Here is a 26432-nt window from a genome sequence, read left to right as displayed (position 1 = left end):
CAAAGCTTAATGTTTCCTCCTCCATGTTTGACAGTGGGGATGTTGTTCTTGGGGTCATAGGCAGCATTCCTCCTCCACCAAACACGGCGAGATGATGCCAAATAGTTTGATTTTGGTCTCATCTGAACACAACACTTTTTCACCCAGTTCTCCTCTGAATCATTCAGATGTTAATTTTCACACTTGAAACATGCCGCTACATGTGCTTTCTTGAGCAGGGGGGACCTTGCGGGCGCTGCAGGATTTCAGTCCTTCGCGGTGTAGTGTGTTACCAATTGTTTTCTTGGTGACTATGGTCCCAGCTGCCTTGAGATCATTAATAGTTCTGGGCTGATTCCTCACCGTTTTCATGATCATTGAAATTCCACGAGGTGAGATCTTGCATGGAGCACCAGACCGGGGGAGACAAACCGTTATTTTGTGTTTCTTCCATTTGCGAATAATTGCACCAACTGTTGTCACCTTCTCACCAAGCTGCTTGGCGATGGTATTGTAGCCCATTCCAACCTTGTGTAGGTCTACAATCTCGTCCCTGACATCCTTGGACAGCTCTTTGGTTTTGGCCATGGTGGAGAGTTTGGAATCTGATTGCTTCTGTGAACAGGTGTCTTTTATACAGTTAACGAGCTGAGATTAGGAGCACTCCCTTTAAGAGAGTGCCCCTAATCTCAGCTCGTTACCTGTATAAAAGACTCCTGGGAGCCAGAAATCTTGCTGGTTGATAGGGGTCAAATACATATTTCACATATTGATATGCAAATCAATTTATCAACTCTTTTTGACATTTGTTTTTCTGATTTTTTTTGTTTGTTTTTGTTTCGTTGTTATTCTGTCTCCCACGGTTAAAATACACCTACCATTAAAATTATAGACTGATCATTTCTTTGTCAGTGAGCAAACGTTCAAAATCAGCAGGGGATCAAATAGTTTTTTCACTCACTGAATATCTATTGTGTTCATTTCATGATCTTCATTTTTTAAATTCTACAATAGACCATGTGTGTATGTTTAGGAGCCTCTCTTTCACACACTCACACACATCTACAGACTCCCTCTACCTGTACAAACGTATTCTTTGTTATTGCTAGTATCTTCAATGTGCACATTAACCCCTTAAGGACCAAACTTCTGGAATAAAAGGGAATCATGACATGTCACACATGTCATGTTTTCTTTAAGGGGTTAACACAATTACACATCATACATATACCCTACTTGTAATTCAAATATAATGTTTTTTATTTAATCATTTTTAGGTAGTATTTTCTTCTTACAACTTTATAATATTTCAGTTTGGTTCATTCCAAATTGTAAGGTTTTGCTTTTTTTTTAATGAACTCCAAGCATCATAACTACTACATATTGAAATGCTGCACATACTCACTGCATTCACCATGACTATGTCAAATCAATGAAGTGACCATGGTGCTATAAATAAGCCTTTTAACTGTATTTTAAAATCTAATTCTTTATAGCAAGATGGATATAAAAGAGCTTGGCACGCTACTTAATTTGACAAAATAGTGTTACATTTACTGGAGGGATAGAGCATCATACAAATAGGAGATCCCGTTGAAATATTTCAAAAAAACATTTGAATGTTAAAATGGGACACTCTAAGCACCGAAACCACTTAATCTTTAAGTGACCCAGTCATTTCAGTCTTGCAGTGTAAATCAGTCTTGGACGTGCTACCATGCCCATACAGCAATGCTCAATGGGACCCAGGGGAGCCAATTTTCAGGACTTGCCTAGTAGTGCGCACAAGGACCCTCTTACCCCCATAATGCTTTTTTCCACTTTTGGCCACACACACTATTTACTACACTAAAAAAAAGCTCTGTGATGACTTTTCATGTGTTGTATTGTGTGGAGGAGACAGAGTAACCTGCAGGAGCTGCTCACACTGGACACCGGGGAGGCCAGCTTCCAGCAGCAAAAAGTTATTACAAGCAGAAGTTTGGCTAAAACTATGGATGTGTGTTAATGGCAATGCATATCTAAGAGTCTGTGTGTGTCTAGCAATGTATGACAATTTGTATGTGTGTCTGGAAATGTGGGAGTTTATATAAAAGTGATAGTAGGTCTGGGAATATATGTGTCAGTGAATTTGCATGGATGCACGTCTGATCGATTATGGAGGGCAGCTCAGGTAGCACTGACGATACAAGCTATATTTTTGTGTTAGGGATACAGTTACTATTAAGATAGTGAGAGCTATGGGCAATGTAAGTTGTAATAAAGAGGGTTTGGTGCAGTTTGTAGGCTTAACAGTGAGCCACTTACACTCCACATTACCAGTTCATGCCTGGGATAGCAGTGATAGGATGGCCCTGCCTATAAGTGCTGCTCTAACGCTTCTGCAGCACAGAGAGACTTGACCCCAAAACAGTGAAATAGATATGGTGCCTTGAGTGTCCTTTCAAACAGAACCCCCGAACCCTTACACTACATTTGATATTACATTTAAACATGCCATACCTTAGTAGTAGCAGCTGCCCAACACAAAACCTGCAGCATAATCTCCAGAGTTCACACAGCTACCATCAGAAACTGCAAAGTCTGTTACAGAAACATATTGTGGTCCCACGTGGTACAGGCTCCCAGACCTGTATGCCCATGCAAACTCACTGACACTTTTACAGACACACACACTCCCAAATACACACCAAGATTCACCCACTAATATACACTGCTAGAATCACTCGCAAAAAAGGGTTTAGCTTACTTAACAGTCCCTGCTCTTTACACGGAGTATTCTTTTTATTATGTACCTATTCATTTTATTAACAGCATTATTCAGCAACTGAGAATTCCACACACACACACTGAATACACAGTATGAATAGCCCCTTGTGCTCTAGTTGAGTAAATGTAACATGCATAGCTCACCAATAAGGCACAGATCCGTGGGGAAAATGCACTGTATAAAATCATACATCAGGATAAACAAGGCAAGGTAAAAACTAAATAAAATGTAGTGTGTAGCATTCTTTCAGTAATCACCCATCGAATCCCTGTGGAATCTGTCTGGAATTCCCATTCATCCCAGACCTATGCTAAATGCCCCAAGTTTGAAGTTGCAAATGCATGTCTTATTTTGGGCAATTAGGCCAAAACTATCTGTCCTAGAAGGCGATATGACTGACTTCCAAAATCTTGTAACTATGTGTGAAAGCATCTATAAGTATGTGTTTTCACAATCTTTTTTTTTTGTAAATCTTTATTTTATTGAGACATTGAGTTATGCGGTACAGAATGTGAACAAAAATAAAGGAGTTAGTGCATAAGACAAGACGTTAATCAAGTAGTTGGTCACTATACTCATATCTGTCTCATTTTTTGTAAAGTAAACATGCAAGTCTAATTAGTAACAACAAGCTATACCATATAGTGCAGTGTAACAATCAATAGGTAAGTCAACGTAAGTAATATCAAGCTTCTTAGTTATATCAATAATGTTATGGTATGATGGATTCAGGCTAAACCGTAGCTTGAACTAAGCGGATAAGTATAAGTTATTTATTAGGTATAGTGATGAACCTCAGGGGGGAATTAATGTGATAAAACAAGTTGATGGTTCTGTGCAGTTTCACGATAGTTTAGACATATGCCGCTAAGTAAACTGAGTATACATTAATAGGAAGTAAGTTACTCTAGAGTTGCAGGCTGTTCGTGTTTTCACAATCTTGTGCCATTTATTAATTTGACCTTTGATGTATCTAAATAATCCCAATAGAGGAGTGCAGGGAAATTTGCAATGTAATTATTTAATATAGATACGAAATATGGTGTTAGAATAGTTGTGAATGTTGGGTAGTAAAGGTTGGTAAAACAGTGTGGGCCAGGGGAAGGTAGTTTAGAAATTATGGCTTCTGCTTCTTCGTTGGACACTGAAGATATCAAACGCATTTTAGATTTAACTCTCTGAAATTCTGTCTCTTCCAATACGTTGGCTACTTCCTCAGGCTTAAGTTGTGGCATTGTAATGTCATCCACTAGGTTACAGATTGAATGGTAATATCCACAGGGATCATTATTTAATCTCCCTTCTCATTGACCATATGAGCTATATTCAACACAGACCTTGGCTGGAACTTAGTTGTCTAAAAGCGATGCTGTTTTGTTATCTTTAGCATAAAAAACTTTTCATTTAAGAGGATATAAAAAAAAAAGAAAGCGTAATTTGCCTAAGGCCAATTTAACTTGTTCTATTTTCTTTAGAGTTATCTGATTTAATAACATTTTAGTTGTGAGGTCATACAATTGGATTCGTTTGTTGGATAAAGTTGACTTGCAAAGTGAAACTTCCATTACTAAGTTACCTGACGTTATATTAGCCTTTCCCTGACTCATATCATTATAGTTTTCATTTAAAATTAAAATAATAGGGGCATGATCAGACCATGTGATATTGGACTTGTCCGAACTCTCCACCATCAAAATTCTTTCTATTCTAGAGTGCATATTATATACCATTGAATCAAAAGTATAGTCTTTTTCGTGAGTGTTATGTCATAGTGTCGTATGTCATCTAGGTCATGTCCACAAAGAGTTTCATACACAAAGCCGGCCTGTCGGAACAGTTACGGTCATGTGTAGAGATATATATATATTTTATTTTTTTAAATATCCAATGTCCTACCCTACCAACTCTCATTTGCTCTGTCTTATGCAGAATATATTTTAAAAATCTTTGTTGACCAGAGTTAGTGAAATACATGTTTGCCGGGGTATTAAAAAAAGTCATTACCTTTTCCCACCTATATAATATCTCTCCTAGGGATCCTTCACCACTTTAACCTGCCTTGTTTTTTGTTTTTAATAAAAGTAGAGTGATTTGCCTCTTAAAATGAAGTTTCCTGAATACACAGGATAGCCGCATTCGGCTGTTTTATCTCCCTAAGCGCCATCCAGCATTTGTTATGGGGAATATTGTCCCATAACATTAAAAGCTACACCTTGAGTACCATGTTTATAACATGTGGAGAAACTGGGTTAAATCCCTGTTCTTGAAACCTTGTACATCTAGAATAATTTACACGTTGGCTAGTTAAATCCCCATCACATGTGACTGTGGCAACCCAGAATTCCCAGGTTATCTAATGACAATTCTGTGCGTATTTTATTTACATTTTCCTAAATTTTTTTAAAACAAATTCTTGCAGACAGAACATGCAAATATAATCTTGTGTCTCCCCTTCCACACTGAATGCAGCCCCCCATCACATCCCTTACATTTAAAATAATTTTTTTTTGGGGGGGAGCCCCCTCCTCTTGTCTTCTCAGAACGCAAATATGCAGCTAAACAGTCCAATCAAAGACTTCTCTACAAGAAGCCTTTTGACTGGACCACACGACTGAGGCGTGACGTCAAGAGGTTGCATGCGGAGCAGCGCCGAGATAATAAATGTTTTGCAGGACACTGCCCCATATGCCTGCCTCCCTAGCCACGCCCCCTCACACGAGAGACTTGCTTATCAAATGTATGTACACCGCTCAGTCAATGACTTTTAGTTCACAACCTGGCTGCAGACAGACCACCAATAGGTAGTGATATCCTTTCGACATTTCTGCTTGGAGTCACATACGGAACTTTATACATAGGTAACTGGAGAAGACGGCATATTGTGATGTGAAAAATATTTGCCACTTTTTATGATTGCTGAGAATGATTTAACGAATTTGGAAATTATTGCTGTTTGTTTTGCTACTAATTAATTAATTAAATTGATTATTTTAGGATGCCCAGGAATTTTCCAAGCTGTTCATGTCCTTGCTCGAAGACACCTTGTGCAAACAGAAGAACCCCGATGTTAAAAACATTATCCAGAAGCAGTTCTGTGGGCAGTATGCATATGTCACAGTGTAAGTTGCAGGGTTTTTGGGCTCTTGCTAGATGTGGGAAACTTTATTATAAGCGGGAGCTTGACATCATGCTTCCTGATTTCAGCTGCAGTCAGTGTGGCCGTGAATCCAAGCTGCTGTCTAAATTCTACGAACTGGAACTGAACATCCAGGGCAACAAACAGCTTCCGGACTGTATCAGTGAGTTCTTGAAGGTAAGGTGTATGAATGCGTCACTCGTTGCTCGGTGAGCTCCGCAACGGCTGTGATGGTGATAACCTTCCCGTTTGTGTCATTTCTGGGACAGGAAGAAAAGCTGGAAGGAGACAATCGATATTTCTGTGAGAATTGTCAGAATAAGCAAAATGCTACAAGAAAGATCCGATTGCTCAGTCTTCCCCCAACGCTGAACCTGCAGCTGATGCGCTTTGTATTTGACAGGTATATTGCTACGGTGCTGAGTGTATTCCTTACCGTGAGAGCCATAATGATGTAGACTTGCCTGCATGAAAATGCTCCTTTGTTTTGTTTTGTTTTTTTGTTATTATCTGATGAAGTAAAAAAAAACAACAGATATTTTATGGCAATAATGGTTATTATGGGTGAGATTAACCGCTTGTAGAGCAAAAGATAACTCTGATCACAAGAATTATTTTTTCTTTCATTTGTAGCACAATTAGAAATGTATTTCATATTTTTTTTCCCACTACTTTTGGGATCCAGAGTAAGATTCCCCCCATGCACCCATGCCCGCTGCCATATATTAGCAATGTAAGAAAGCTGACTTAAAACCGCCGTGGTATGTTTCACAGGCAGACTGGTCACAAGAAGAAGCTTAATACCTACATTGGGTTTTCTGAGACTCTAGACATGAGTCCATATCTGGACAGGACAGGTGAGTGAACTTTATTTCTGCTCCTGTCCTTTACATAACAATTTAAAGATATTTTTTTTATTTATTCTTTTTGTTTAACTGTAAGGGGTGGGGGTGTTGCTGAATACTATGTTGTTTAGTTGCCAAGATTTATAATAAACCAATTAATTGAAAGGGTAGAGATTGCACATGTGGGAATTTCTGGTTAGATGGAGTAACTGTGTTAAGCTGTTTTGTGACTTGTGAATTCAGTGATATCCTCTGTATTCTATTCTACCAGATGGGGAATGTGTGTATGAGCTGAGTGCCGTGCTCATACATCGTGGAGTAAGCGCTTACTCTGGGCATTACATAGCACATGTGAAAGATCCACAGTCTGGTGAATGGTATAAATTTAATGATGAGGAGATCGAGAAGGTGGAGGGGAAGAAACTCCAGCTTGGGATTGAGGAAGATCTAGGTAAAGCCTTTACGTTGTGAGTGGCCTTTTTAAAAATCTAACTTTATTTGGAAAATGCTGCAGATCTTATCACAGATGAGAAAATGTTTTTTAAAGGAATACTCTATGCACCAAAACAACTTTAGCTCAAGAAAACCGTTTTGGCGTGTAGGTCGTGCCACTGATATATTTTTGCTTAATTCTCTGCCATTTAGGAGTTAAATCACTTTTTTTTCTGTTTATGCAGCCCTAACCACACCTTCCATGCCTGTGACTGACACAACCAGTATGGAGAAAAAGGTTTTGTTTTTTATGATCAGATGTCACAGCACAGTCTTTATTTTAGAAGTTCTCATTTTCTGCTCTGTTAATTAAACTTAAAGTGGCACTGTTGTGCCGAACTTGCCTTTCCCCCATGGTTTCCTTTTCTCTTCCTGTCTCAGAAACTGATCTTTTTTTCCCCTTTATTTCTGATCTAGTTTCCATTAAAAGCATAAGACAAAGTAGGGACTGCTTTGTATTATGTATTTTTCCTACGCTTGACTTTCTTTGATCAAAGGAGGCGGTTAAGTCAACTCCATTTCCTGTATCAGAGAAAATTTGCCCACAATACTCACCAACCTCCTTGACCCAGGAAATGAAGCTGACTTAAAGGAACACTATAAGGTCAGGAACACAAACATGTATTCCTGACCCTATCTAGCCCCCCTAGGACCCTCATGCTTACATAAATATAGCAAAATCTTACTTGTATTCAAGCATGAAGCTGTAGCTCTGCATGCTGTTTGCCTCAGAAAAACAAGCTGTCTGCTGACATCATCAGAAGTGGTGGCCTGATCCAATCACAATGCTTCCCCATAGGATTGGCTGAGACTGACAAAGAGGCAGATCAGGGGCAATCAGCATCTTCTCATAGAGATTAATTGAATCAATGAATCTCTATGAGGAAAGTTCAGTGTCTGCATGCAGAGAGAGGAGACACTGACTGTTTGGATGCATTTTAGGCAGCTATGACCCAGGAAGGTCATCTGAGGAGTGGCCAGTGAAGTTATCACTAGGCTGTAATGTAAACACTGCATTTTCTCTGAAAAGACAGTGTTTACAGCAAAAAGCCTGAAGGTAATGATTCTACACACCAGAACAAATTCCAATACGCTGTAGTTGTTCTGGTGACTGCAGTGTCCCTTTTAAGCTCCTCCTTTGGTTAGAGAATGTCAGGGGGTATGAAAAATTCATACATCAAAGCAGTCTTATGTTTGAAAGAAAACTAGATCAGAAATAAAGAAAAGAACAGATTTTGAGACAGGAAGCAAAGAGGAGACAATAGGAGAAAGGGATGTTTGTCGTGAGAATGCCACTTTAACTCACATACAAGGCTCCTGCAGGCTTGAGTGAGCTACTAACAGAGCAGGATATAGGACATTCTAAATTAAACAGACTGCAATAATGGAAGTTTAAGCATTAGATCTCTCTTTAACCCCTTAAGGACGGCGGGCGTTTATGCCGTGCTTAGGGACCTGGCTCTAAATGCCGGCGGGCGGCATAGAACACCCAAGCTGTCCTTTCTACTTACCCGGTCGCCGGTGATCGCGGTATGGGGACTTACCTGGGAGCCTAGGGAGTCCCGGCATAGCCGTCCATGTCAGTGCCAGCAGGGGGAGTGCCTGTAATGACAGGTACTCCCCCTGCTGCCTGGAAAAAGTATATATAAAAAAAAATACTTGAAAGTTACAGTTGAAATTAAAATATATACTTGGATAAGTATATACGTATATATCACACTATATATATATATATATATATATATATATATATATATATATATATATATATATATATATATATATATATATATATATATATATATATATATATATATATATATATATATATATATATATATAAATTTAAAAAATGTACACATATATAAATAATAATTCTACACATATATTTATGTAATAATTTTACATAATTAGGTCATTTTATTAATTACAATTTGCCCGACAACCCAGGCCAAAAGGGAATTTAATTTGCTAGTACTATATTTAACCCTGTAACTTTCCAAGACACCATAAAACCTGTACATGGGGGGTACTGTTTTACTCAGAAGACTTCGCTGATCACAAATATTAGTGTTTCAAAACAGTAAAAGTATTACAATGACGATATTGTCAGTGAAAGTGTCATTTTTGGCATTTTTCACACCCAAATGGCACTTATACAGACGATATAATTGTTGTGATACGTTTTACTGTTTTGAAACACTAATATTTGTGTTCAGCGAAGTCTCGGAGTAAAACAGTACCCCTCATGTACAGGTTTTGTGGTGTTTTCAAAAGTTAGAGAGTCAAATATAAGGCTTGCGTTTCAGTTTTTTTCACATTGAAATTCGCCAGGTTGGTTATGTTGCCTTTGAGACCGTACGGTAGCCCAGGAATGATGGTACACCATTTGCAATAGTAGACAACCGAAGGTATTGCAAATGGGGTATGTCCAGTCTTATTTTAGTAGCCACTTAGTTACAAACACTGGCCAAAATTGGCTTTCAAATTAGTTTTTAGCATTTTTCACACACAAACACTAACTTTGGCCAGTGTTTGTGACCAAGTGGCTACTAAAAAACGGGACATACCCCATTTGCAATACCTTGGGTTGTCTACTTTTGCAAATGGTATGCCATCATGGGGGTAATTCTTATTTCTGGGCTACCACACGGTCTCAAAGGCAACGTAACCAATCTGGCGAATTTCAATGTGAAAAAACTGAAAAATGTAACATGCTATATTTGATCCTGTAACTTCCCAAAACACCATAAAACCTGTACATAGGGGGTGCTGTTTTACAAAGATGTGTATTTTATTGGAGTAAACAGTATTATGGCTCTCACAGTTAAAATGTCACGTAGAACTAAACATTTTTTTAAAATTCTTATTTTCTCCCATTTTTAAATACTTTATTCATATTAAATTGTTTCATACCTAAATATTTGACGTTAAATGAAAGCCCTGTTTCCCCTGAATAAAATGATATTATATATATATATATATATATATATATATATATATATATATATATATATATATATATATATATATATATATATATATATATAATAAGTGTGGTGCACACAATATGAAAGAGGTGAATTATGCCTGAATAGACATATAGCTCAAATTCAAGTTTTTTTTTACGTTTTGTTTTGATCACAACGTGTACATTTGGCTTAGTCCTTAAGGGGTTAAGTGTGTAAGGAGACTCTGCAGGTCACATGCAGGGGAGGTGTGACTAGGGTTTCATAAACAAAGCGATTTAAATCCTAAATGGCAGAAATTGAGCAGTGAGACTGTGGGGGCTTGATCTATACACCACAACTGCTTCATTCAGCTGTCTTTATTGGAGCTTACAGTGCACCTTTACATTAAATGGGAGATCTGATAAATATGGCATCATTTATGGATTTTCTTGAATTGAATTCTGTGATTTAGACCTGTCTGTTTTCATTGCTACTACATGCTAGTGTGTATAATGAACATCAGAATCTGTTACCAATGACATTTTATTCTGTTTATATTTGTTTGTCAAGGTTAACCCCTTAAGGACACATGACATGTGTGACATGTCATGATTCCCTTCTATTCCAGAAGTTTGGTCCTTAAGGGGTTAAGCCATTCTTTTCTCTGAGAATTGAAATCAATTTCTTGCACATATTTTGTTGCAAAGACCGAGGCCCCCTTTTCCCCTTGTCCTTGCTGCAAACAATATTTATCACCAGCACAAAATTAAAGGGACCCTATGAGCGCCCAGACCACTACAGCTCATTTAAGTTAGATGGGTGAAGTTCCCCAGTCAGTTTAGTCCTATGTGTCGGGCTGATCATCATCACGTGTTCTTGGAGGGGCCTGTTTGCCAGCCTCCTGCCTCAGGACTATGGGCCATGCAAAAAGGCTTATAAAAGAACATGTTTGTGCCTGTTTGCTAATCTGTTCGATAGATTGCATTCCCCTCCTATTCTAACTTTGTCCTGTTAGACGACCAAACAACCGCACAAACCAGAGACCACCCTGGAGCTTGTTAACACCTATAAGCAACTTGGAACGGTTCTCACCGCAGTGTTCTAATTGTTCGTCTGGGTGGCTGCAATTGCTATGGACAACCATGAGGTGGCGGCCATCTTGTTCGCGTGAACGCAGGCAGCGGTGTTTGGGCATGAATCTCATTGAACTAAAATCAGACACAAACTCCCGAACACCGCTGGACTTCCATCATCGCCTGCATTCGATTCTATACAAGTTAGAAGGGCACTGTTCGGTGAAATCGTTCGTCTGGATGAGGGGAACAAGCTCCAGGGTAAGAACATTGACTATGTTCGGTAGTTTGTTCGTTTTCCAAACTACCGAACTAGACCGACCGCAAGCCCCTGATTCTCTGGAACTGTTTTGGGCATGGGACCATGCGGGCGGTCGGTTAAAAATATGACTTCCAGGAAATTCCTGAACCCCTGAACTGATCTGGGTGATTTTTTGATGTGGTCACTCAGATCAGGACTATCTGGGGATGTAACTTTTGTGTGTTTTAAGGTACTTTTTGGGGGTTTGTAAAATTGTGTGTTTTTTTGTGTTTGGAGATAATTAAGTTTAGTATAGAGCTGACTCAATTATCTCCCAGGCATAGGGGAGGGATTGACCTATTTTGTATGGGAGTGTCCTGGACCCGAGCCCCAATCACTGTACTCCTTTGGATCACAACACTTGCTCTTATAAGAGCAGCCTGCTTCGCTCTCTGGACTAGGAAGTCTACGCACTGGAAGTTGGATCCTGGTCTTGGGTCCAGGATGGGTAGAGGACGGCTAGTCCCCAACCAAGCTGCAGCGGTTTGTGGGGTTTACGGTGGTTATGGTGTTCTAGTACAGTGGTTACGGTGCTCTCGCAAGAGCTAGGAAGCAGCGATTGACTGAGCTACCCGGTCGGGGTGCCAGACGGTCCATCACATTGGTGGCAGCGGCGGGATGGCTTCTTAGTGAGTATAGAAGCATCCTGAAGACACCGGTATCATTGGATTTACAATTTAGGGCAACGCTAGTATTTGTACAGCGCCCCTATCTACAAAGGAACTCGGAAGATGGACGAGCTAGTCCCCGGGCAGCGCTCACATACGAGGAGGAGTTCCTTCGGGAGATGCGATGGCTGCTGTCTTTTTTTGGCCCTGATGGTAAAGATTGTTAGGGCACTCGAGACCCAAGTGACAGAACGGGCAGGTGAGCATGCCCCAGCAGCAGCAAGCAGCCCTGGGAGTGGAGATAGTCTGTCTCACTACCCAGCACCAGGCAGTGTTACCAGGAGTCGAGACAGTCGGTCCGACTCCCCAGGGCAGCTTACCTTACAGGGATAGGAGACAATCTGCCTCTCTCCCCAGCGGCAGCCGGAGATACCAGCTTGCCCCCCATCTCAATTACAGGGTCCCGGTCTCATAGACTGGTCCTGGGTGGGAACCCCAACTTGCAGGTGGAGATGGGGCCGAGGTCTCTCCACCTGCCCTTCAGGGATGCTGGGCAGCCGGCCCAGATCCCCAACTGCAGCTGGAAGTATCAGGAGGGAGGACAGTTGGCCTACTCCTCAGTGGCAGCATACCGTACAGGGAGAGGGGATAATCGGTTCCCCTCCCCAGCGGCAGCCGGAGGTACCAGAAGAGGAGACAGATTCCCCCTCTTCCCCACTACAAGAATACTGGGAAGAGGTGGACGATTCCTCCTCTCAGCAGCTGCCCAACCTAGTAATGGGGGTAGTGGAGGAGATGGCAGCTGCCCTCTGCCCTACCAGTCCCCTTATTACAGCACCGGATTGTCCCCAGGTCCCACCAGCAGAAGCTCTGGCATCCGGGCAGAGAGCAGCTGGCCTCTGCCCTCCCCCTCCCTTTGTCCAGGGCCTGAATGACCGCAGGCCATCCCAGCAGCGGAGCTGGCATCAGGGCAGAAGCGGCGATTGCCGGAGGTACCCGGTTGGGGTGCCAGGCTGTCCGTCACACCCTATAATGGTAATTATTGCATTTATTGAAAAAAAACGCACTAATTACATTGTAAGGTTAACTCCACCACTAGTGGCTGTCTACCAGACAACTGCTAGAGGGCGGAGGCGGAACCTGACCCAGTGTTGAGGGACATTTGTGCTGGGTTCAGATAAGTGAATTAAGGGTTTTTAACCCTTTCTGCTTGCGGTGTGCATGAGCGAGGGGGGCACTAAAGGGTACAATAGTGCTAGGAATACAATTTAGTATTCTTGGCCTAAAGTTTCCCTTTAATATTGTATTACATACATAAAAAATCTATTTATTGTCCTAATGTATTTGAATTAACTAACCGCTCAGCGCTCTTTTTTGTCTTTTTTTTTTTTCCCACCCACTTGTTTCATTTTAATTATTTGATTGTATGGTTATTATGATCCTTATACTGAATGCTTGCAGTGTATGAGAAGTAGTTGTAGGTTGTTTTTTGTTTTTATACTTTTTATTTTAATTATTAAACTGTCGCATTGGTACACGCAGAGCTTAGGATAGCTCATAAAATATAAACGTCTTACCAGGCCTTAGAGTGTCTGGAACTTAACGTTAGACCGAGTAAGCCAGGTCAGAGTAACTGAGAGACAGCGAAAACGAGAACTAGCCAGAGTCACGTACACAGTAATAATCAGAGGGGCAAACAAGACAGGCAAGGGTAAAAGAGAAAATCAGAGTCCAGAAACAAAGCCAAGGTCACTACCAGAATACAAAACTATATCACAAGGAACGCACTAAAGGTTACTAGGAACAGAAACCACAATAGGGCACAGAATCTAGGGCCAGGTAAATTTAAATATGTTTATTGTTAATTTGATTGGTCCATGCCATGCCTGTGCCACAAAACGTGCGTGAATGGGGGCGCCGGAATGATGTGGGCCAATGGGAGCTGACCACAAGATTAGGCTCCCATTTCTCCTTTAAGAACGCGTTTGTGATGAGAGCAGCATTCCTAATACTGTACAGGCCACGCGCACGTTTAAAACTGTTCGGCGCACGGCCTGCCAGGAGTGTTCGAGCCACATGCGGCTCGCTTAAAAGCAGGAGTGCTTGAGCTGCATGCAGCTCGATCAGAGAACCCCTGCTGGCACGCGGACCGGGTAAGTACCTTTTACAATTTGGCATAACTGCACATTTGTCAACACAAACCCTGTTGAATAAAAAAAAATCCTTGCTGTGCTTTAATCTTGGTAGTTTGAAAGGAGAGGTTTATAGTATATTTTAACATCTATTCATAAACAGGGCTATACATAGGACACAAGGTCACGCATTTAGGCTGGAAGAAAGGAGATTTAGTCTAAGGCAAAGAAAAGGTTTTTTTTTACAGTAAGAGCAATAAGGATATGGAATTCTCTGCCTGAAGATGTGGTTTTATTAGAGTCCATACAGATGTTTAAACTGCAATTGGATTAATACTTGCAAAAACATAACAGGAATATAATTTCTTATTAGTGGGGTAATAACTGCTTGATCCAATGAGACATCTGACTGCTATTTTGGGGTCAAGAAGGAATTTCTTCCTAGTCTGTTGCAAAATTGGAAGCCCTTCAGACTAGGTTTTTTGCCTTCTTTTGGATCAACAGCAAAAATATATGTGAGGAAGGCTGAACTTGATGGACGCAAGTCTCTTTTCAGCTATGTAACTATGTATGGGGCCCACAACTGTTCTTCAGTCTGCATGCTGTATACTTAATGAGGGTCTATCACTTTATTTATTTTGTATTATGGACACTTCCCTTAACTTTACTGCAATGTGGTTTACAGTGACCGTAAGTATAAAACCTACCAGTGCACTTTTCATGTGTGATGGACACCTCTGTGCTTTGTGCACGCTTGGAATTATGGGATATGTAGGATTTGTTTTGAATGTAAAGCTGTGCTTTTTTTATTTTTTTTAAACAACTAGTACCCAATGTTAGTTTACTATTTAAGTCAGTATGGCCCTCACACTGAAATAATGGATTCTTGTTCACTATGACGTTTCCTTTTTAAATGTCTGTTATTACCTTAATTTATATTTTATTTCCCAACAGCTGAGCATTCAAAAACCCCAATACGCAAACCCAAATGTGCGAAGGGCATTCATTGCTCTCGTAATGCCTACATGTTGGTGTACAGGCTGAAGACTGATAAGACAGATGCTGTAAAGTTTGAAGTGCCAGGTGAGTGGATTAAATAATGGACTGCAAATTAAAACATCACCCCTGTCTTCAAAGTGCTTGCTAACCGTCGATTTACAGAAAATGTATGGTATTTTACACCCTGGGACAGAGGAACGCGACCTTCGCCACTCCACATGCTGTGAACGAACATTTGCCATAATGCTGGCAAAGCATCAGGGGACATGTAGTTCACAACATCTGGAGTGCCAAAGTTCATTATTAAAATAATCGTAAAAATACATTTGTTTCAACTAGTGACAAATTCAAAAATATTCAGTTTTAGATAAAAACTTACTCGGTCTGCTTTATAATCCTAAAAATGACGACAACCCTACAGTAGTTGTGTCTTTTTCTTTGATGATTGTATAGATTATATTGTTTGGGGTTTAGACTGCATCAATGAACCGAGGTATACCACTCACCTCACTCAGCCCTGTGCTGTTAGTGTTCCATTTAGCTTTTTGGAAGCATTTCTCTGTATCACATATAGCTATTGTTTGAATGCACTCCCGCTACATATATATATATATATATATATATATATATATATATATATATATATATATATATATATATATATATATATATATATTTGTGTGTATTTTGTGTTATAATTTTTCTTACAAAGGTATTTTACTAGATTACAGTCCCTGGATCCTTTTTTTTTTTTTTTGTTCTTGATAATTTACTCTGGCAAAGTCTGTTCTGTGCGTTTACTTGCTATTGTAACAGGTTACAGCAATGAAATCCTATCATTGAGGTAAGGAAGCAATGTATGGTCGTGTTTCTGTAACCTGTTAATGCGAGTTAAATAGGTAAATACACAGAATGTAAAAACCCCTGATGAAGGTGTTTACCCATCAAATTGCCTGTGAAAGCAGAGTAATTGAGATTCCAATTTTCGGCCACAGTTTTCCTACAGAAACTGGTGGAACTGGATAACTGCAAGTTCGAGGAATGGTGCGTGGAGATGTCGGAAATGCGCAGAGAGAGCGTAGACAAAGGGAAAGCCAAACACGAGGAGGTGAAGGAGCTTTACCAGAGATTACCTGCTGGAGCTGGTCTGTAAAATATTTTAATACCCCATTATTTAGCATTAGGGCTCCTGCATGTGCCAGGTACTAGACCTCTGAGACATTTGTAGATTTCTCCTCTCCAATACTTGTGTATATTTCATACAGCATTGGCCTCAAACATCTCTTTTCTTGCTAATTATCTTGTTAAATCACTGGTAATATTTCTCTCTTTTGACTCTGGCTGATTTGTATTGATATAATTATAATTTTTATTATGTTCTGTATGACTTTAAAAGCCATAATGAAGAGTATTAACTGTAGTCATATGAAGAATTGGTCATTGTTTTACCTGACTTCTTGTTATTTTTTTTCTCATATTAACTTTTCCTGAATATAAAATATAGCACTTGTTGTTACCATGTGTTGATGAAACATGTCTGGAATGGACAAATGTGTTATTGATATTATTGTCTGTTTAGCTTTGCTAACACCAGTCATTTTTCCTGTCCTATATCATAGGCCAGTGGTAGGCAACCTTTGGCTCTGTAGATGTTGTAAAAGCATTATGAGAGATGTAGTTCACATCTATAATGCTGGCAAAGCATCAGGGGAAATGTAGTTCACAGCATATGCAGTGCCAAAGGTTGCCTTTAAAACGTATTCTCGGTCTGTTTAATAATACTACAAAATTACAATAGGTAAAAGCCGAAGATTGCCTTGCCTCTGTCGTAGGTCGTTCCTGAGAGTTTGCTAGAAAATATTAATCTTTTGTACCTTTCTCTGCAGTGCATGAACCGTGCTTGGTCACTCCATCTTATTCCTTTGTCTGCTGTCCTTTTATTTTAGATAATTCTTATGAGTTTGTGCCTCTGGAGTGGCTCCAAAAATGGCTTGATGAGTCAACCCCTACAAAGCCAATAGACAATTCCAAATGCTTATGCCCTCACGGGTTACTGCACCCTGACAAAATCTCCGCTATGAAGAGAATCTCACAAGGTGCAGCGGAAATCTTTTTTAAACGGTATGGAGGCAGTCCTCGTCTGACAGGTGAGCATGTTCCCACCAGCGATTCCCATGTTTCCTGTCTGCTAGAATGCATTTGTTGAATCACTGCTTCCCTTAAATGAGTGTTAATGTGCTACAGTTTGCATTGAAAGGGTGTTGTTGCACCTCTGTGTCAGGTGGTTGATGTGGCGCCACTGATCCTAGTGGGTGGCAATGCTCCACTTTCTGTGTTAAATTGGGATAGTTGCTCCTCTGCCTTTGTTGAATGGGTGAAGTTGCATCTCTGATGTTTTCAAATGTATTGAATGCTGCTGTTTGTATTGCATGGGTGTCATTCGCTTTTATATGACTGAATCGTGATTCGCCAGCTCATAACTTGCTAACTGCTGCTTTGTGTATTTATTAGATATTTTATTATTTTTATTTAGCAGATGCATTGTGCAAGGACTGTGTGGTTGAGAGGTGCCGGGTACTTCGTCTGAAGAACCAATTAAATGAAGATCATAAAGCAATCTCAAATTTGGTGAAAGTTACTGCAAATAGGTATAACTTTCGTCGATGAGGTGTGGAGGGGGCAATGCTTGGAGATCTTTTTATTCCAGCTGCTTATCTAATAATTGACTTTTTTTTATATCACAGTGGGGAAGGTTTTTGGGTTGGGAAGGGATCACTTCGTCGATGGCGCCAACTGGCAAAAGAGCAGTTGGATCAGCAGGATGAAGAATGTGATCAGAGCAACGGAAATGTTAATGGAGATGAACCAAAGACAGGTAACTGCATCATCCGGTGGTGGTTTGCATACACCATGCACCCCCCCCCAACCCCACCGATTTTCACAATGCTATTCTGTTTTCCTTTAATGAAGATGACTTGCTCGAAGAAAAGAAAGAAACTGATTCTGAGCTTGGGTTTAATGAAGATATTATTTGTGAACATGGTAAGTATCCTCTTTAAGAAACCTCTGGAGGAAAGGAGACATCCTTATGTAAGACATGGGGCACCAATACAACTTTATGTGTCTGATAGATTGTGCCCTCATTATTATGCTGTATTTATTGCAAGCTCAAATCTGTATTTTTTCCCATAGAAAAACAACTTTATTAGAATGCTGCACCATAAGCCTGCCTCCTTGGTGCCTAGAGAGATATCAGCCATGCCTCACTGATGATGCCCAACAAGGCTGAAACGATCGTCTGGGGTTGCTGTATGTCTCGTGCAGAGGGAACTTGCTGGCATTTCGGATCTGCACTGCCCGTATGGGTGAGACCAGTCTGATATGTTTCAGAGATGTTCTCTCTGTAATGGCACAAGATGAGCTAAAACCAGCTTGAGAACTTCTAACCCGGTAGTGATATCCTTACTATATGTTTCCCTGGGTGTACTCTCCTTGTGCATGTTGTTTTGTAGTTCAGATCATTCAATGATAAGGAGGTTTTTCCCCACAGTGAGTGTGTGGACCAAGAAAGGAAGGCTTATGGAAAAACATTCAAAGATTTGAGCACGGAGACAATACAGTATATTAATGAACCAAAACCTATTAAATGCATTCAATTTGTATTGTTGCCTGGAGAGTCCCTTTAAAAGCAGCATTGTGCCCCTACTCGTCCCCTCCCATGGTGATTTCATATAACATCAAGCTGCTAAACACTCTGTCCTCTCCACTTCTAGGAGGTCTCTGTATTTGTGAAAGTGAGAGGAGAGTAATCACAGATGAAGCGTGGTTTAAACTGAAGGAATACTTTCCCAATGCTCCGGTGTTTCGACATGATCAGGAATCCTGCTCCCATTGCAAGGTATTTTATGGAGCTGCTGTTACTCTGCCCTCTGTCATCTTCTGTAATTCTTTTTAAAGAATGTCTTGTAATTAGAATATACGCTATTCTGGTTGTTGCAGCCGAGGCTATTCACTTTATTTTCTGAGCATACATTGTGCCATGGAAAGATCCTTCAGATCACTGTATCGATGCCTTTTATAATGATCGTCCCATTACTGATGGCTAGTGTTTTTTTTTCTTCTTCAGATTTTGGAAATAGAAGGTGAGAAACATGAAGCCCTACATAAGATGATGGCCAATGAGCAGAAAACAGCCCTTCCAAACCTTTTCCAGGACAAGAACAGACCCTCAGGAGGCAATTGGCCTCAGGTGTGTTGGTCTCTGTATGGCATATTGTGTTGTGTGTCAGGAAGGGTGCGCGTCATGCTCACTGTGTGAGTGTCCGGAAGGTTGGGTGTCATACTTACCACGTGTGCCAGGATGTTTGCACAGCATGCTCAGCTGTGTTGGGAAGGTTGTGTGCTCGCTGTGTGTGTTGGGAAGGTTGTGTGGTGTGCTCACTGTGTCTGTTCGGAAGGTTGTGTAGTGTACTCGCTGTATGTGTCGGGAAGGTTGTGTGGTGTGCTCGCTGTGTGTGTTGGGAAGGTTTTGTGATGTGCTCCCTGTGTGTGTTGGGAAGTTATGCGGTGTGCTGGTTGTGTGGTGTGCATGCTGCGTGTGTTAGGACATTATGTGGTGTGCACGCTGCGTGTGCTGGAATGGTTGTGTGGTGTGCGTGCTGTGTGTGTTGGGAAGGTTTTGTGATGTGCTCCCTGTGTGTGTTGGAAAGTTATGTGGTGTGCTGGTTGTGTGGTGTGCACGCTGCGTGTGCTGGGATGGTTGTGTGGTGTACTCGCTGTATGTGTTGGGAAGGTTGTGTGGTGTGCGTGCTGTGTGTGTTGGGAAGGTTGTGTGGTGTGCGCGCTGTGTTTGTTGGGAAGCTTGTGTGGTGTGCGCGCTGTGTGTGTTGGGAAGGTTGTGTGGTGTACGCGCTGTGTGTGTTGGGAAGGTTGTGTGGTATGCGTGCTGTGTGTGTTGGGATGGTTGTATGGTGTGCACGCTGCGTGTGTTGGGAAGGTTGTGTGGTGTGCGCGCTGTGTGTGTTGGGAAGGTTGTGTGGTGTGCGTGTTGGGAAGGTTGTGTGGTGTGCGTGCTGTGTGTGTTGGGAAGGTTGTGTGGTGTGCGCGTTGCGTGTGTTGGGAAGGTTGTGTGGTGTACGCGCTGTGTGTGTTGGGAAGGTTGTGTGGTATGCGTGCTGTGTGTGTTGGGATGGTTGTATGGTGTGCTTGCTGCGTGTGTTGGGAAGGTTGTGTGGTGTGCGCGCAGTGTGTGTTGGGAAGGTTGTGTGGTGTACGCGCTGTGTGTGTTGGGAAGGTTGTGTGGTATGTGTGCTGTGTGTGTTGGGATGGTTGTATGGTGTGCACGCTGCGTGTGTTGGGAAGGTTGTGTGGTGTGTGCGCTGTGTGTGTTGGGAAGGTTGTGTGGTGTGCGCGCTGTGTGTGTTGGGAAGGTTGTGTGGTGTGCGCGCTGTGTGTGTTGGGAAGGTTGTGTGGTGTGCGCGCTGTGTGTGTTGGGAAGGTTGTGTGGTGTGTGCGCTGTGTGTGTTGGGAAGGTTGTGTGGTGTGCGCGCTGTGTGTGTTGGGAAGGTTGTGTGGTGTGCGCGCGCTGTGTGTGTTGGGAAGGTTTTGTGATGTGCTCCCTGTGTGTGTTGGGAAGTTGTGTGGTGTGCACGCTGCGTGTGTTGGGAAGGTTGTGTGGTATGCGTGCTGTGTGTGTTGGGATGGTTGTATGGTGTGCTTGCTGTGTGTGTTGGGAAGTTGTGTGGTGTGCACGCTGCGTGTGCTGGGATGGTTGTGTGGTGTGCGTGCTGTGTGTGTTGGGAAGGTTGTGTGGTGTGCTCGCTGTGTGTGTTGGGAAGGTTTTGTGATGTGCTCCCTGTGTGTGTTGGGAAGTTATGTGGTGTGCTGGTTGTGTGGTGTGCATGCTGCGTGTGCTGGGAAGGTTGTGTGGTATGCGTGCTGTGTGTGTTGGGATGGTTGTATGGTGTGCACGCTGCGTGTGTTGGGAAGGTTGTGTGGTGTGCGCGCTGTGTGTGTTGGGAAGGTTGTGTGGTGTGTGTGTTGGGAAGGTTGTGTGGTGTGCGTGCTGTGTGTGTTGGGAAGGTTGTGTGGTGTGCGCGTTGCGTGTGTTGGGAAGGTTGTGTGGTGTACGCGCTGTGTGTGTTGGGAAGGTTGTGTGGTATGCGTGCTGTGTGTGTTGGGATGGTTGTATGGTGTGCTTGCTGCGTGTGTTGAGAAGGTTGTGTGGTGTGCGCGCAGTGTGTGTTGGGAAGGTTGTGTGGTGTACGCGCTGTGTGTGTTGGGAAGGTTGTGTGGTATGTGTGCTGTGTGTGTTGGGATGGTTGTATGGTGTGCACGCTGCGTGTGTTGGGAAGGTTGTGTGGTGTGCGCGCTGTGTGTGTTGGGAAGGTTGTGTGGTGTGCGCGCTGTGTGTGTTGGGAAGGTTGTGTGGTGTGTGCGCTGTGTGTGTTGGGAAGGTTGTGTGGTGTGCGCGCTGTGTGTGTTGGGATGGTTGTATGGTGTGCACGCTGCGTGTGTTGGGAAGGTTGTGTGGTGTGCGCGCTGTGTGTGTTGGGAAGGTTGTGTGGTGTGTGTGTTGGGAAGGTTGTGTGGTGTGCGTGCTGTGTGTGTTGGGAAGGTTGTGTGGTGTGCGCGTTGCGTGTGTTGGGAAGGTTGTGTGGTGTACGCGCTGTGTGTGTTGGGAAGGTTGTGTGGTGTGCGCGCTGTGTGTGTTGGGAAGGTTTTGTGATGTGCTCCCTGTGTGTGTTGGGAAGTTGTGTGGTGTGCACGCTGCGTGTGCTGGGAAGGTTGTGTGGTGTACGCGCTGTGTGTGTTGGGAAGGTTGTGTGGTATGCGCGCTGTGTGTGTTGGGAAGGTTTTGTGATGTGCTCCCTGTATGTGTTGGGAAGTTATGTGGTGTGCTGGTTGTGTGGTGTGCATGCTGCGTGTGCTGGGATGGTTGTGTGGTGTGCGTGCTGTGTGTGTTTGGAAGGTTGTGTGGTGTGTGTGTTGGGAAGGTTGTGTGGTGTGCGTGCTGTGTGTGTTGGGAAGGTTGTGTGGTGTGCGCGTTGCGTGTGTTGGGAAGGTTGTGTGGTGTACGCGCTGTGTGTGTTGGGAAGGTTGTGTGGTATGCGTGCTGTGTGTGTTGGGATGGTTGTATGGTGTGCGCGCTGCGTGTGTTGGGAAGGTTGTGTGGTGTGCGCGCTGCGTGTGTTGGGAAGGTTGTGTGGTGTGCGCGCTGTGTGTTGGGAAGGTTGTGTGGTGTGCGCGCTGTGTGTGTTGGGAAGGTTGTGTGGTGTGCGTGCTGTGTGTGTTGGGAAGGTTGTGTGGTGTGCTCGCTGTGTGTGTTGGGAAGGTTGTGTGGTGTGCTCGCTGTGTGTGTTGGGAAGGTTGTGTGGTGTGCTCGCTGCGTGTCTTGGGAAGGTTGTGTGGTGTGCTCGCTGCGTGTGTTGGGAAGGTTGCTTGGTGTGTTGTAAAATGTTGCAGAAGATGTTTGAATGTGTGAATAATTGGATTGAACTAAACCTACTCAACTGTTTTTAAAGAAATTGACTTTCATTTTGTTTAATGTCATACAGGAAGCGTCTGAGCTCTATGTTGTATCTCAGTTTTTTGTGGAAGAATGGAGGAAGTTCATTAGGTAAACACACCATCATTTCATCTTCTTTATAAAGACAACTGCTACCCCCCTCATAGCTGAAATGTTTACTTGTCTTTTAGACTGAATTTAAAGTTTTGCTCTATTGAAGCCATTAGCCCTGGTTATACTGTTTTCTTGTACCATATCTGTACACACTTGAGTACAGAATACTAAGCATTGCAGTAAAGAGACATTTTAGTTTACATGCCTTACACGAAGTCAGTAGTTGAGATCTCTGTTAGCGAGACTTGTACGGGCACAAATATAATCTCATGCCCACAGTAAGTCCTAAGTAATGTTAAAAACAAAATCCTTTCATTTTTGTGTACAGGAGACCAACAAAAAGCAGCCCTGTCTTCTCTCTGGGGAACAGCATCCTCCTGTGTCCACACGGGGGCCTTATGTTTACATTTTCCAACATGACGAAGGAGGACGCCAGGCTGTGAGTTTCTAATCTGTTTAATGATGGTGATTTGGGTGGGAGGAAGACTATTCAGATCTATGTCCCTATCCTGTCTGATGGTGGATACTTAGATGGCTGACCGTTCAGTTGAGATTGTGTGTGTGGGTTACTGTAGCTGGAGTTTTACTGATTGTGAAATGCAAACTTCTGTCATTTGCAACCATTGTATATCGTGTTTTTCTTTACACAGTCTAGCTCTGATATGGCCTGACGAATGGGAAGCCATCCGAAAACTCTTTACTGTTGACCATACAATCAAAATCACCAAAACATTTATAAAGGAGGAGGACGCCACGGTAACTCAGCGTTACGTGTCAGATCCTGGTAAATCAAGTGTTTAATACGGTATTAGTTTCCTGTCTCGGAAACTGTGTGCTTTGTAACAGGCTTTTTAAAGGCAAAATATGTAGATTTCTAAGTACAGCTTTTTAGAGCATAATGTATCCTCTACATAACATAAAGGTCACTGGCGAGTGCTAGGCATTCTCTAGTGTCAATTTATGCATCCTTACACGCTCTTAAGTTGCTCGTCTTTGTTGTAGAATTATGTCCAGAGTGCCGGGAGGGTTTATTATGTCAACAGCAGAGGGACATGCGAGAATATGCACAGGCTACAGTCTATGTCCACAAGGTGGTGGACGATAAAAAGGTAATGCATTCTTCCTGTAGCATTGCGTCTGATATACATTCATCAGAAAACAGATACTGACCTGTGCAAACTCTTCATGTAGGTGATGAAAGAAGCGGCTCCAGAACTGAACGTGAGCAGCTCAGAACCAGAAGATGAAAAAGACGATCCCCGACCAGAGGGTGAGAGTGATCCTGATTTCAATCAGGTGAGAGACTCTTAATAGGATCCTTCGCATTGCAGAACCAAGTTAATATTATCATGCGCTTAAGCTATGAACATTTTCTATATATATATATATATATATATATATATAATGTGTATGTGTGATTTTATACAGGTGTACTTAGAACTTGGCGGGTGACAATACAGTAATTATTCAGCAGTGTATATTTTATTTATTGGATGGTCACATTCTAGGCGGAAGTTGAGTGTAAGATTAATGTAATGCATGTATAAGATTAGAACATCGTGCTCCTTGGATATTACAATGTGAGTGTTACTGTGGGGATGGTAGTCATGTTGTTACAGTGGTTTAATTTCTCATACTTCCGGCATACTGTGACATGGTGACACTCCTTGAAGGAGCTGTTAAAGTGTTCTTAGGAATAGTGCATTAAACTCGTTTTTTTTCCCCGACTAGGATTTTGAATTCTAAGCAGCAGTTACCATAGACCAGGTGCCCCATTACTAAATAGTAAATATGGATATTCTTCATAACGGGAGACTGGATTCAGGATTTAGGCTAGATTCATACTGATTGATACACAGAATATGGGATGTGCGGCACATAGGGAAAAATAAGCAGTAAAGCTAAAACATCAGAGCTCAATGGTAGAGATCCATAGTCCCCAATGGTGTGCGCGTTAGGAGAGGCGATCCACAAACATCATGATGGAGTGCATCAGGCATACGTTATTGGATTACATGTACAAAATGGCCTAAAAAAAAGGGCCAAAATTGATTCAACTGTAAAAGATTTTGTCCAATAAACATTTGCTTCTCCATACCGATGCGATGTTAGACAACGCAAACTATTTGTGCCATTCATGGATAGAGAGATTTATCTACCTCTTTAGGCCAACGGGGCAGCAAAGAGACAGAAGGTGTCCAGTCAAGGCTTCCTTTCCCATCAGAAGCAAGGGATTCGCCGCAGCACGCGGCATCGCAAAGTGAGAGGAGAAAAGGCTTTACTGGTCTCCGCTAACCAGACTTTAAAGGAGCTGAAAATTCAGGTAATGAAACCTCTGAAGCGATTATCTTTTTCTTGTGAGAATCTGTAAAAGCTCATGGAATTTCCTAGCGTTTTAGAACTGTGCCTCAGAAATCTTTAATGGGGTTCTGTCACTGACTGCCATTATTTCCTCATAATACCAAATTGCTGCTTTTCACCTAAAATGCAACAAAGTGTATAAACTAGTCTGTATTCCAGTAACTATGCCCCTCATATCGCATTGTACAAGCTAAGTGTGTGGAATAATGTCCTTTCTGTCACACTGGGGGAGACTTTCCATGTGGACACTGTATTCATTATGGTGCGAGTTACTCGTTTGCTTTCTGCAGATCATGCATGCGTTTTCCGTCGCCCCATTTGACCAGAACTTGTCTCTGGAAGGGAAAGTACTGGACAATGACTCTGCCACTCTCGGGGAGTTAGGAATCATTCCAGAATCAGTCATTGTGTTAAAGGTAGGATTTTAACGGCTAGATGCAAGATATCTTCATGTTAGCCCTATGAACTCATGGAATTTTTTGATAAATTATAATTTTTTCTCTCGCTCTCTGAAGGCTGATGAACCACTTGCAGATTATGCCAGTATGGATGATGTACTGCAAGGTAAGGAGGGAACTGGGACCTACAGAGATTTAAAAAAAATCCATTGTGTTTCTACTCCATGACCCAGGTTGCCAATATTTTGTACTACTCATGACATCCTTATTGAGGAAATCGAGGCCTGATTAGATTTTGAAAACATCATTCTAGCTCAGAATGGAGGATGATTGCTAAGTTGTAAATCTAGCATTGCTATCTGTGCTATGTAAAAGCACTCTCTAAGGCTCCAAACAGCTTTAGCGTAATTAAGTGGTTTTGGTGTTTAGATCATGCACTTGCAGTCTCGGTGCTCAATATTTCAACTCCCTGCATGAGACCTCCACTGCCTTCCTAAAAACAAATTTAGTTTCCTTTATTGCACAGTCTGTTTCATTTCTTATCTCCTGCTCTGTTAAATAAATGCTTGCTAGAGCCTACAGCAGCCTCCTGTGTTGTGGCTAGGGCTGCATAAACAGAAACAAAATTTATTTAATTCCAAATTGGCAGAGAATTGAGCAGTATGATGGCAGGGGCATAATCTATACACTAAAACTGCTTCATTAAAGGGATTCGATAGGCACCCAGACCTCTTCAGCTCATTGAAGTGGTCAGCGCCCTTAACCC

General features: G+C 42.1%; 1 protein-coding gene across 4 annotated transcripts in view; it reads left to right on the top strand.

Annotated features, from left to right (window-relative positions):
• The window catches only part of USP48 (ubiquitin specific peptidase 48), a 34736-nt gene that overhangs the window by 6164 nt on the left and 2140 nt on the right, over nt 1-26432 (top strand). For 2 of the 4 annotated variants that reach the window (XM_063436694.1, XM_063436693.1), the window contains exons 5-25: nt 5744-5868; nt 5954-6062; nt 6155-6288; nt 6660-6742; nt 7002-7181; nt 15242-15370; nt 16282-16431; nt 17233-17433; nt 17820-17934; nt 18031-18161; nt 18257-18328; nt 19060-19184; nt 19413-19535; nt 22843-22904; nt 23236-23346; nt 23558-23691; nt 23910-24016; nt 24099-24203; nt 25075-25230; nt 25559-25684; nt 25784-25832. In XM_063436694.1, coding sequence (XP_063292764.1) covers nt 5744-5868; nt 5954-6062; nt 6155-6288; nt 6660-6742; nt 7002-7181; nt 15242-15370; nt 16282-16431; nt 17233-17433; nt 17820-17934; nt 18031-18161; nt 18257-18328; nt 19060-19184; nt 19413-19535; nt 22843-22904; nt 23236-23346; nt 23558-23691; nt 23910-24016; nt 24099-24203; nt 25075-25230; nt 25559-25684; nt 25784-25832 — 2527 coding nt within the window. Of the gene's footprint in view, nt 1-5743; nt 5869-5953; nt 6063-6154; nt 6289-6659; nt 6743-7001; nt 7182-15241; nt 15371-16281; nt 16432-17232; nt 17434-17819; nt 17935-18030; nt 18162-18256; nt 18329-19059; nt 19185-19412; nt 19536-22842; nt 22905-23235; nt 23347-23557; nt 23692-23909; nt 24017-24098; nt 24204-25074; nt 25231-25558; nt 25685-25783; nt 25833-26432 lie in introns of those variants that run through there. The other 2 variants (XM_063436695.1, XM_063436696.1) reach the window with 2 other exon arrangements.

Source organism: Pelobates fuscus, chromosome 11 (assembly GCF_036172605.1).
Source record: "Pelobates fuscus isolate aPelFus1 chromosome 11, aPelFus1.pri, whole genome shotgun sequence".
In the NCBI taxonomy this organism is placed as follows: Eukaryota; Metazoa; Chordata; class Amphibia; order Anura; family Pelobatidae; genus Pelobates; species Pelobates fuscus.
This window is presented reverse-complemented; position numbering and strand designations above follow the sequence as displayed.